Raw genomic sequence first — 13,044 nt, 5'->3', positions numbered from 1 at the left:
TCTATTGAGGCAAAATTTACAAGCAATAAAATGAGCTCAGTTTAAGATGGCAGTTCATTATATTTTGACAGATGTATGCATCCATGCAACCAACACCCCAATTTTCATCGCTCCAAGGACTTCCAATGTGTGTATTTATCCCTTTGCATTCAGTCTCCCTCTCCCCATCCTGGCCCTGGACAACCATAAATCTTCTTCTGTCACTGTAGATTGGTTTGGCTGTTCAATAATTTGTGTATGTGGAATTCCAATTCCTCCAAATTTGGTTTTTCTATTTAAATTCTTTTTTCATGATGACTAAGTACTTGGAATGCTTACTGGCTACTTGTATGTTTTCTTCACTGAACTCTCCAAATTTTTTTATTGAGTTTGTGTCTTATTAAGTTGTAAGTTCTTTTTATATTCTGAATGCCACTCCTTTGTCAGATACTATATATTGTATTTTCTCAGTCTGTGGTTTGCCTTTCCTCTATCTGAAGGGTATCTTTTGAAGAACAAAGGTTTTTTATTTTGACAAAGTCTAGTTTATCAATTTTTTTCTCCTATCATTGTGTTTTTTGTGTTTTAAGAAGTCTTAGCCTACTCTAAGTTTGTGAAGATTCCTCTTTCATGGTTTCTTCTGTAAGTTTTATAGTTTTAGCATTTACATTTAGGTCTGGGGCAAGTGAGGGGAATACTGTGTCTTTTGTTTTTGTTTTGATTTTGTTTCCTCATACAATACAAACAGATATATAATATATACACATACACATAGGTTTTAAAAAAATCTTCAACTTCCAGCTCTACTCCCTTGAGAAGCAATAGGTTGGTTAACATGTACTTTTTATAATGTGTACATAAAAACATGTCCACATTGGTATATATAGTTTCTTCTCCTAATAAAAATGGTATAAAACCTAACCTGACATGTTTGTTGTGGATGTTTCGTGAGTTTGTTGTTGGTCAACAAGGCTATTCCCCTGACCCAGGAAAACCAGACCCAGATGATGGGAGGTGGTTGCAGGAACCAGCAGCTGCAGCAGTGACTGGCAGAATTAGAAAGCAGCCTCCAAGGCCGAAGCACCTATTCAGTGGTGGACAAGAAAAATTAGGTAGAGAAGAGATGGTGGGCACTAGACAAAACATCAGATTTCTTTTCTTGCAGTCAATGAGAAGAAAGCATTTTTCATGGAATCAGTACATAAAATGAAGTCTTAATGTAAAGTTGAAGGATGCTTATAATTTATTAATGTGGCAAAAGACATGAGTCAGTAGAATTCAGTAAACATTTGAATGCCTGTGAAATACAAGGCAGTATGCAAACAAAAACAAAGACACAGTTCCTGTTCTTGTGAAAATTATAGCCTAGTTTCAGATCGGTGATAGAAAAGTTATTTTTCAAATTCTTATGTTTAAAGTTGATGGTCACAGAATTACTTATGAAATAGTGGAAATCTAAATTTCTAACGAAGTAGCAATAAATTTGATGCATCTATGTGTGGAATATTTATCTTTTTGTGCTTTATATATTTTTGTGTTTTATATATATGTATTTTTATTAAACATATATATAAAGCACAAAAGACAGTTTGGTTCAATCCTAATCCTTTTCCACAATTTTTTATTATGAGAAACCTCAAAAGTAAAGTTGACACCATAATAAATAATAAGCACTTGTATACTCAGCCATCCAGATGTATTAGTTAGATGTATGTGTATTAATACTTTTGGCTCAACTTGAAAGGAAGTTGCATGTATCATGGTACCTTATCCCAAAATACTTTAGCTTGCTCATCTTAAGAATGTTTTTCTTGGCCGGGCGCGGTGGCTCACGCCTGTAATCCTAGCACTCTGGGAGGCCGAGGCGGGTGGATTGCTCAAGGTCAGGAGTTCGAGACCAGCCTGAGCGAGACCCCGTCTCTACTAAAAATAGAAAGACATTATATGGACAACTAAAAATCTATATAGAAAAAATTAGCCGGGCATAGTGGCGCATGCCTGTAGTCCTAGCTACTCGGGAGGCTGAGACAGTAGGATTGCTTAAGCCGAGGAGTCTGAGGTTGCTGTGAGCTAAGCTGACGCCACAGCACTCACTCTAGCCTGGGCAACAAAGTGAGACTCTGTCTCAACAACAACAACAAAAAAGAATGTTTTTCTTAGCTGTAATAATGTATTATGGTTAACTATAATTGTTTAATATCATCTTACAATTTATACTCATATATCTCCAGTCGCCTTGTAAATGTCTTTTTTTTCTTTTTTTTTTTTTTTTTTGGAAACAGAGTCTCACTCTGTTGCCTGGGCAAGAGTGCAGTGGCATCATCATAGCTCACTGCAATCGCAAAATCCTGGGCTCAAGAGATCCTACAGCCTTAGCTTCCATAGTAGCTGGGACTAGAGACCTGTAACACCACACCCAGCTAATCTTTGTGATTTTTTTTTTTATTTTGTAGAGGTAGGTTGTATCTCTACAAAAAAGGTAGCTATTCCCCAGGCTGGTCTTGCTGGCCTCAAGCAGTCCTCCCACCTCAGCCTCCCAAAGTGCTAGGATTATAGGCGTGAGCCACCATGCCCAGCCACAGATCTCTTTTGTGTTTTAAAAGTCATGATGCAATCGAGGTTCCCGTGTTATATTTAGGGGTTTTTTGTTTGTTTGTTTCCTTATCTCTTAAATAGTCCTCTTGCCCTTTTCCCCCTTGCCTCTTTTTTTTTTTTTTTTTTTTTTTTTTTTTTTTTTTGAGACAGAGTCTCGCTCTGTTGCCCAGGCTAGAGTGCCCTGGCGTAGCCGAGATATTCTTTCTACAAGACAATTGGTCTGATCTCTTCAAAAAGTCAATGTTTAAGAGGCAAGGGGGGCTGGGCGTGGTGGCTCATGCCTGTAATCCTAGCACTCTGGGAGGCTGAGGCAGGCGGATCACTTGAGTTGAGGAGTTTGAGACCAGCCTGAGCAAGAGCGAGAACCTGTCTCTACTAAAAAAAATAGAAAGAAATTAGCTGGACAACTAAAAATATATAGAAAAAATTAGCCGGGCATGGTGGCGCATGCCTGTAGTCCCAGCTACTTGGGAGGCTGAGGCAGGAGGATCGCTTGAGCCCAGGAGTTTGAGGTTGCTGTGAGCTAGGCTGATGCCACGGCACTCTAGCCAGAGCAACAGAGTGAGACTCTGTTTCAGAAAAAAAAAGAAAGAATATCTCACACCCTGGATTTGTCTGTATCATCACAGCTTTGCTCAATTTGTTTCTCTATTTTACATAGATTGGATTGCAGTTAAAGGTTTTGGTAAGAATATTCAAGATGATGCTATGTACTTCATATTGCATATATGTATTTTATATGTTATATTTATAATGGGAAGTTTAATCATGTGATTTAAATAGTTTAAGGTAAAACTTTCTGTTACAGTGCATATCCCTTTTGATTAAATTTGTGAATGTATTGGACCTAATGGCTTTTCCATTCCCCAAATGGGAGAACAGATTTTGCGTTTGTTGTGTACTTTCTCTTCCTGGGCTGAGATTCTCAGTACTGTGGCACATAAAGAAGTAGAGAGAAGTAATGGCTTTATTTCTGGATCAGCAATGCAATTTTGTTCTGTATTCCCACGTACTTGGGTAGAATACTCAAATTTTCCTTAGTTACATAATCATTACATAAAGCAGTAGTAGACTTTTAATATCTTTGTGATTTTTAATTAGACTAAGGCAAGGAAGCTTGGTCTTTTTGGTACTACACTAATTTGGAAAGTATTTAGATGTATGCAGTTTTTAAAGTTGATATTTTTGTTTAAAGATACTACTTATTTTTAATGTGATCCGTCTTTGGGGAGGGGGAGTATAACATGGTGTATACATGGAAATTTCTAAACTGTATTTCCTTGGAATACAGAAATTGTCCTACGTGGGATCTGTCACTTGCCTTTTCCGTGAGGTTTTAGGCAAAATGTAATAATTTGAAGTCAAGGGATATTTTAAGATTGTTGTACTTTGAAATTATACTACAGTCATGAATGAGTTGAATATCTCCAAATGAAATAATAAAGGAGAAAAAAAATCACATGATAAGAATAAAGTTGGCCAAGTGTGGTGGCTCACACCTATAATCCCAGTACTTTGGGGAGGCTGAGGCGAGAGGATTGTTTGAGGCCAGGAGTTTGAGACCAGCCTGGGCAACATAGTAAGACCATGTCTCTAAAAAAATAAGAAAAATTAGCCAGGCATGGTAGTGCTGCCCTGTAGTCTTAGCTGACACAGGAGGATTACTTGAGCCCACAAGTTCAGTGAGCTGTGATCCCGCCACTATACCCCAGCCTAGGTGACAGTGAGACCCTGTCTCTTAAGGAAAACAACAACAAACCAGTTATCTCCCTTTTTACCCTCCCTCTTTTCACACCTGCATTCCATCATACCTATATATCCAGGGTTTTATCAGCCAACACATGTTTCCTGTCTCCTTCCTCTACTTCAGCTCACCTGCCCTTTTTTCTTGGTTGCCAGAACTTTGCACTCCTTTCCTGTCCTTGTGGATTTCTATATATTCTTGTGAATTTCCGTATATCCTTGTGGATTTCTTTTTGCGTATCTTAATTTTTTCCACAATTAAAAAAATTTTTTGTATCTTGAAATAATTTAAGATTCACAGGAAATTGCAAAGATAGTATAGGGAGGTACCAGGTATCCCTCATTCAGTTTCCCCCACTGGTTACTTCTATTGTAATATAGTACACTATTAAAACCAGGAAATTGGCATTGGTATAAGTTACGTAAATAGTTATCTTAGTTTTTAGGGTAAATATTTAGAAGTGAAATAATTCAAAATTGTGATTATTGCCACATTATCTATATGTCTTATTTAGAATGCTTCCTGTAACCAGATTCAAACTCACTTACGCTTTATCTGGAGATTAAGTAGTAGGGAGCTCTGAATGTATCTCTGTATATTTACCTGTCTTTCTCCACCTCTAGCCAATACATGTCTTGGCTTTATTTTCCTGTATTTTGACTTTATTCTCAGACATTCCCTCTCCCTGCTTGGCAGCAATCATTAACTTCTGGCAACCCTTTTGCTCTGATTGCTTAAGATTTCAGAAATAGAGCTTCTCCCAGCATTCATCATTTTTCCCCAGAAAAATTCTAGTTGGTCTTGTTGGATCATGTGTCTGTCCCTATGGGGGATGAAGTGGGCAGGGCCATGTGGTTGGCAGCCTTGCCAGGTTGTAGAAGGGCAATTCCTGAAATGAAATAATGCCAGGCAGAAGACAAAACTCAATAGTAGCAGTTGGGTTTTCCTGCATTCTTCCCAACCCAACAAGTTGTATAATATTTAAAAAATGTTTCTTTTTTTGGGGGGGGGGCGCAGAGTCTCACTCTGTTGCTCCGGCTAGAGTGCCATGGCGTCGGCCTAGCTCACAGCAACCTCAAACTCCTGGGCTCAGGCGATCCTCCTGCCTCAGCCTCCCGAGTAGCTGGGACTACAGGCATGCACCACCATGCCCGGCTAAGTTTTTCTATATATGTTTTTAGCTGTCCATATAATTTCTTTCTATTTTTAGTAGAGACGGGATTTCGCTCTTGCTCAGGCTGGTTTCAAACTCCTGAGCTCAAACGATCCGCCTGCCTCAGCCTCCCAGAGTACTTATAGGCGTGAGCCACCGTGCCTGGCCTTTCTATTTTTAAATGATGTGAATGTTTCATGAGTAGTTCTAATTGGAAATTAGAAAACAATCATAGCCAATATTTTTAAAACAAAATATTTGAGATGTACAGAAAAAGAATAAAGAATAATATAATAAACACTTAAATATCTCCTAAATTACGCTCATGTGGACCCCTCTTTGATCATATTCCTACATTATAGTTCCCCTGTAGAATTAATAATTATCCTGAAATTTCTTTAAATTTTAACTGTATATTGGCTTTTCTTAAACAACAAATAAAAGTTTGTATGTTTCTTAAAATTGATTTAAGTGGTATACTGTACATATTCTGCAGTTCTCTATTTTTCCTTCATTTTATGTTTATGCAGTTTATTCATGCTGATGCATCTAGCTCATTCATTTATTTTCACCTTGGGTATAATATTTGATTGTTTCAGATTACCATAATGTGCTTATCCATTCTCCTATTGATGGTCATTTAGCCGTTTTCAGGCTTTTGGCTATTACAAACAATGCTGCTGTGATTATGATTGCACATACTTATAATACAGAATATTCATAGCATATTCATGATAACTCAAAGTGAAAATAACCCAAAAGCCCATCGATTGATGAATGGACAAGTAAAATATGGTAAATCATATAATGAAATACTATTCAGCTGTAAAAAGGGAATAAAGTGTGTGCTGATACATACTACAACATAAATGAACCTTGAAAACATTGTGCTAAGTGAAAGAAGTCAGTTACAAAAGACTACGTATTTCTTATTTATGTTAAATGTCCAGAATAGGCAAATCAATTGAAAAAGAAAGTAGACTAGTGGTTGCCAGAGTCTGGGAGAAGTGGGTAGTGAGTTTGGGGTTTACGAATGGGTTTGGGTTTTTTAAAGGGGGTAAGGAAAGTTTTCTAAATTTAGATGATGATGAGGTTACACAACATCTCTAAATGTATGAAAACCATTGTATCATGTACTTTAGATGAGTGAATTTATAACATATAGATTGTATCTCAATGAAAATGTTAAAAAAATTTACAAACAGCATTTTTCAAAAGCAACTCACTAGTAGGTTATAAACCAATTTAGAGAATCACTAACAGACTTATTTAAAAAAATGGGAGCGGGAGTAGCTCACATAGCTAATTTAAATGTATAAATTCATGAAACCTATGTGAAAAATTATAAATGGCATATTCCTCATGGTGATTATAAGTAGACAGTATTTACACACAAACAGTTCTCGGTAAGTGTGTGTTTGATACTTTGGTTTTACTATTTTTTTGGGTTATTGATGATTGGGATGAAGGGTGGTTAAGAATGAAGATTATACCAGAAATGGACTCTGAGTTGAAAGAAACTTTAAAGATAAAAGGGAAACACTCTAATTTGACTCTATTATCTCTCTGTTCATACTTGAGAGATTCTATGTCAAGTTTTTTTTGTTTGTTTTTTTATTTCGGGATTTTGTTTGGTTTGTGTTTTGAGATAGGATCTTTCTATCTCCCAGGCTAGAGTACAGTGGCTTCATCATAGCTCACTGCTGCCTCAAACTCCTAGGCTCAAGCCATCCTCCCACCTCAGCCTTCAAAGTAGCTGAGACTACAGGTGTGTGCCACCATGATGGGTTAATTTTTCTATATTTTGTAGAGATGGAGGTCTCGCTCTTGCCCAGGCTGGTCTTGAACTCCTGGCCTTAAGCAATCCTCCCGCCTTAGCCTCCCAAAGTGCTAGGATTACAGGCATGAGCCACTGTGCCCAGCCTGTGTCATGTTTCGTTAAGAAATAAAAGCAAAGCAAAAACTGGCAACGAATGGCAAGCTTTTCTACTACTTTCTGCCCTCCTCCCAGGTATTTGCCATGGCCCCATTTTGTACCTAGCCAAGTATAGTTCTCTTTCCAACACTACTGGAATTTTGACCAGGTTATAAATTGTTTTGACTCTTTTGAAAGCATACCACTATTATTTGATCTGTGTTCATTTCAGTTTGTTATAGAGAGATTTTGTAGATGTACTGGGTTAAGTTTTATATGGTTTGAGAACATTAAAATGCTGATATCCAGTTTTTTCTTTTGAACATAAAGAGCAAATACTCGAGACATGAAATAGGTATGAAGAATCTAAAAAGCACAAACTGAAACTATTTTATAACTCTCCTTTTTTGTTCTAGGAAAAAATGGTCTTGAGTTTATTATGTTAATAAACTGAAAATTCTATAGCATTCTTCAGATTTTTTTATACTAAGTCATTTTAGCACTCATCAAAGTTACAGTGTTCTTGAATTCTTTAATCATGTCATCTTTTCTTTCTCATTACTTTTAGGATCTAATAGTGTAACTGTCTCTATTTCCTCAAAATTTCTCTTTTTGTTTTTAGTTTTGTCTTTTTGTGACAGAGGCTTTTCTTGTCTGATAGACACCATGTATAAAAGTGAGGCATTAGTAAAAAGCCTGGGCAGTTTGAGAAAGCTAAAACAGTACGAGGATCAGAAGGAAACATAAAACTGTTAATATAAATCATATCCTTAACATAAAAGGAGACAATACATCATTGAAACAACATAGGAGTCTATAAAATGGGAACCATTCAAAAGAAAAAAAAAAGAAATTTAAAATATATTAGAAATTTATAAGACTACACAAGTTAGGAAGATAAATCTAAAAAGTAGAACCAAAAAAAAAAAAAATCCTTAAGAAATATAAGAGAAAATGTAAGAAAATTAATGGAGTATGCTGCAGGGTCCAGTATCTGAAAAGATAGTTCCAGAGAGAGTAGATAAAGATTAAATTTTCAGTGAAATATAGGAAATTTTCCCAAACTAAATGTCTCTAATTTGCAAGACTGTATGAAGTGCCTGGGAAGATAGACTTTTAAAAAAACATTTAGGAAATTTCAGAACATGGGTATAAAAGAAGATCCTAAAAAAGTAAAACAATAACCTTCCAGAGAGAAAATAATCCCTATTTTAAGGCTCAGGAGTCAGAAGGCATTGATCTGGCTTATCACAGTAACACTGGAAGCTAGAAGGCAACAGAGCAATGCATTTTATACCCAAAATAAAGATTTGAGAGGTCTTAATAAATTTACCTCCTATGTACTCTTCTCCAGAAGTTACTGATAAATGTGTATTGTATAAATGATTAAATCGAGAGGGAGACTATGGGATTGAGGAAACAGGACCATGCAGCATGTGAAAAAGATGACTAATGGTGATGTAGACAGAAGCAATGTGGACACTTACGACGCTAAGTATATACAGCAGGTACCCTCCTTATCTGTGGGGAATACCTTCCAAGATTCCCCGTGGATGTCTGAAACCAAGGATAGTACTAAACCCTGTATGTGTGTGTATATATATATATATATATATATATAATATATATACTGTATTTTTTTTCTATACATACATACCTATGATAAAGTTTAATTTATAAATTAGGCACAGTAAGAGATTGGTAACAACTAATAAAATAGAAGTTATAACAATACACTGTAATAAAAGTTATGTGAATGTGATGTTTCTCTCAAAATACTGTAATGTTTTCAGACTGCAGTTGACTGCAACTAACGGAAACCATGGAAGTGGGGGGCTGTTATATATGTTTGTTTGTTTTTTTAGAGAAAGGGTCTCACTTTGTTGCCCAGGCTGGAGTACAGTGGCACATCATAGCTCACTGCAGCCTCGTGCTCCTGGGCTCAAGTGATCTTCCTATCTCAGCCTCCAGAATAGCTGGCGCTATGGGCATGTGCCACCAAGCCTGGCTGATTTTTTAATTTTTTTTGGTAGAGATGGAGTCTCACTATGTTGTCCAGGCTGGTCTCAAACTCCTGGCCTCAAGTGATCCTCCCTTGGCCTCTCAAAGTACTGGGACTATTATATTTAAAGTGAAAGTTAAAAGTTAAAAATAGGACTTTTTTCCCTTTAATCTATTCAGAATAAATATTGAAGGTAATCAAATGTTTAGATAATCAGTTTGGAATAAGAAGAGATTTTCTCCTGTACCAACATATGTCAAGATGGAGACTTGTACTTCACGTTGTGACTTGCAATTTATAATTCAATCTTGAATCCCTTAACTGAGAATGATAGTTACTTATGTTCAGTTTTATAAGGACAAACAACTTTTCACAAAAGTATTTGCTTTCAAAAATGGTTTGAATCTTTAAAAAATAATTTTTTCTCTTCATTTATGTTTTCTTCTGTTTTCTTTGGTTTTAAAATTTTCCCTATTTTTTATCCTTTTTTCCTGAATCTGTTACACCAGAAGATAAAAAATAGTTTTTAATGTTACAATCCCCGTGATACTGAGAAATTCTAATATTCCAGCATTGTCAAATCTGTTTTTTACTACTGTGTTTCACTGCTTTTCAAAAATTTCACAGTTGTAGTTCTTACTATCAAAATTATAAAAGGCAACAACATTTACTTTCATTAAGTTTGAATCAGAGACTCCATTGTGGAATTCCATCTTAATCTCAAATTTGGGACTGTTGTTTATTCAGACTTATTATTTCCACTTAGCAAAGTAGACCAGTTCTTTGCTAAATAAGTTTCCCAAAGACATGTTTTCACTTAAAATTCACTTAACATTGAAATTATGCAGTTTTTTTAGCTATTTTTATACCCTGGAGGACAAAAAACATACCAAGAATTGAGGAAGGTTGGAATGGCCACCAAAAATACAAATCTGTATCATTAGTCATACTAAGATATTACTTATGTTTCAATAGCTCAGTAATACCCTGTAATAGATTTTGCTATTAACATTTTTTTTGTTACATTGAATCTTTTAGGGGGAAAATCTGATGAAACAGGTTGATAAAAATGTATATATATCAAAAAATGAAAAATTAAAATTTCTTCTCCGATAACTATTGAAAGCATGCTATCTATATACCCTGCCTTTTTTGCTTACAGCCCTTAGAAGACAGGCAACTAATAAGTGAGTTTTCTGAACTTGGTAGTACTTAAATACCAGAAGCACATGTGTGGCTGGTGGGGAGATAACACGGTACAACCCCTTTAGAAAACAATCATACTACATGACAATCCATAAAAGCGTTCATGGCCAGAGACTGGAATGAAATAGTCCAAAATGTTAATAGTTGTTCAAATTGAGAGTATCTTAAAACATGTGCTTTCCAAATTTTCTACATTTTAACATGTTATTTTTATAAATAGGGAGAATATTTTGACCCCTATCTAATAGTTTAACTTTAGAGGAATAATCCTAAATACAGAATAAATATTACCCAAAAATATTCAACAGCTTTATTTTTTTAGTGGTGAAAAATTAAAAACATGTCAAGTGTCCTGCTTAGCAGAATGTGCCCAAGTAAGTGGCGATATTTCTAAGGGAAGCATGTTAAGATTTAAGAGATTTCATAGAAATGCAAAAAGTTTATAATAGAAAAAGCAGGATATAAATTTGTTTTTATAAAAGTGTGTGATTATGGATAAATGTTTTTATAAAGATACAACAAAATACTGGAAGAAAATAGAGTAATTTTATCAGTGGTTATGTTTGGCTATTGAGATTCAAATAATTTTTCCCTTTTAATTTTTATATATTTTTTCAGGTTTTAACTATCATCACTGACTTTTTAAAAAGTAGTATTTTCCTAACGTGAGGTAAAGCTATACCTAATGTTTTTGTAGGCTGCCACATGGTAATACTCTGTTTATATTATCTGAAAGTTTAGTTGGGGGGCGGGGGTTGGAATTTGATAATGACATTTCCTTGAAGTCCAATTTTCTTCTGTCCAAGTGGACTGAGCATTTTTGTATCATTTTGTAGATCTGAAACACAACACCGAGGCTCTGCTCCCCACTCTGAGAGTGATCTACCAGAGCAGGAAGAGGAGATTCTGGGATCTGATGATGATGAGCAGGAAGATCCCAATGATTATTGTAAAGGTAAGTTTGGAAGGAGATACTAAGTAAGATATGATCTGTTTATTTGCAGTTTCTCATTTGGCTATTTGATCTATCAGCATAAAAACAGTTTTGATGGTTTTGCTCGTTGTATCCTTTTCTCTGAGATATAGGAAATAGTATTTGTTCTTAGTTTGACTTAATTTATCGAAGCCTAATTTTATATTAAATGTTTTTTACCTTCTTCCTTAAAATGATAGTACATGTTTACTTTAGAAAATTTCAGAACTGTATTAAACAGTAATGAAAATAAAAGCCATCTGCAATGCTGTCACCCACAAGTAACCAGTGACAACATGTTGGTATGTAGATTTTTGCGAAATACCTTCTTATTTTTTCTCATAGTGACAGCTGCTAAGATAAGTTAAACTGAAACTACAGGTACTTAAACTGTGTCATCAGGTTGCCTGTTATCTTTTCTTGGGTAGGAATATATAACAGAATGTATCGTACCATCTGGGAGAAAACTTGGTCCTTCCTATTCTCAGCAGGCAAAGATAAATACTAAAATACCTGGGTTCCTGCCACTGTTGGCAGCCTTTTCAGGCCTTTCTCTGTTTTTTTTGTTTTTATTTAGAGAAGCAAATCTTCCTGTTTTTTTTAAGCTAAATAAATAGGATTCATTATTCTCCTAAAAACATCCTGAGACTGGAACTATAAATAGATTTATACATCTAAAATAAATCTATTAGATTATTGAGTGACAAGAATATTGCGACATGTAACCTTATTTTTGTTTGTGGCTAAGGCTGTTGTACAAAGCATCACTTGCTTAATCTAAATCATTAATCTTATTCAAGTTTTCATTACTCTAATTCAGGTTTTTTTGTGGGGGGGCTTAGTAATACTCTGGTTGATTTGATAGCAATCGAAGATTTTCTTTTGTTGATTTTATAGAAGAAACTTTATTTGATAAAAGGTCTATAGATGTTGGAAAATTGGATGTAGGATACCTTTTCTTACTATTTAAGTGATTATTTCTTATCCTGGTTCTTCTGATTATATTCCTCCTGTTGTTTCTTCCAGGAGGTTATCATCTTGTGAAAATCGGAGATCTGTTCAATGGGAGATATCATGTGATCCGAAAGTTGGGCTGGGGACACTTTTCAACAGTGTGGTTATCATGGGATATTCAGTAAGTTTTGGTGGTGCTAAAAAATAATTAGTTAGATGATGCCTGTATGTTTTTGTATGATTTTCCAGAGATGATCCAGTCTATCTCTGGCCTGATTACTTGATCAGGATTTTGGGGTTGACAATAATTTCTGTGTTCCTGGACAAATCATTTTTCTCTCATGCAGAATTAGTAATAATGTCTGCCTCTCCACCTTTAGGAACAAAAGATTAATTAAATAATTATCAATAAAGCACTTGGAACTCCCAAATTCAAAGCATTCCGAGTATATTCAATGGAAGAATGATATGTAAATCAATAGTCATTGTCTCACTGGAGTAAATAATGTCATAGACAAACCTA

At 35.3% G+C, this 13,044-nt stretch overlaps 1 protein-coding gene across 1 annotated transcript in view; it reads left to right on the top strand.

Annotated features, from left to right (window-relative positions):
• The window catches only part of SRPK1 (SRSF protein kinase 1), a 72,730-nt gene that overhangs the window by 17,019 nt on the left and 42,667 nt on the right, over positions 1–13,044 (top strand). The window contains exons 3-4 of the mRNA XM_069487820.1: positions 11,431–11,549; positions 12,594–12,702. Coding sequence (XP_069343921.1) covers positions 11,431–11,549; positions 12,594–12,702 — 228 coding nt within the window. The remainder of the gene's footprint in view (positions 1–11,430; positions 11,550–12,593; positions 12,703–13,044) is intronic.

Source organism: Eulemur rufifrons, chromosome 15 (assembly GCF_041146395.1).
Source record: "Eulemur rufifrons isolate Redbay chromosome 15, OSU_ERuf_1, whole genome shotgun sequence".
NCBI classification, from domain to species: Eukaryota; Metazoa; Chordata; class Mammalia; order Primates; family Lemuridae; genus Eulemur; species Eulemur rufifrons.
This window is presented reverse-complemented; position numbering and strand designations above follow the sequence as displayed.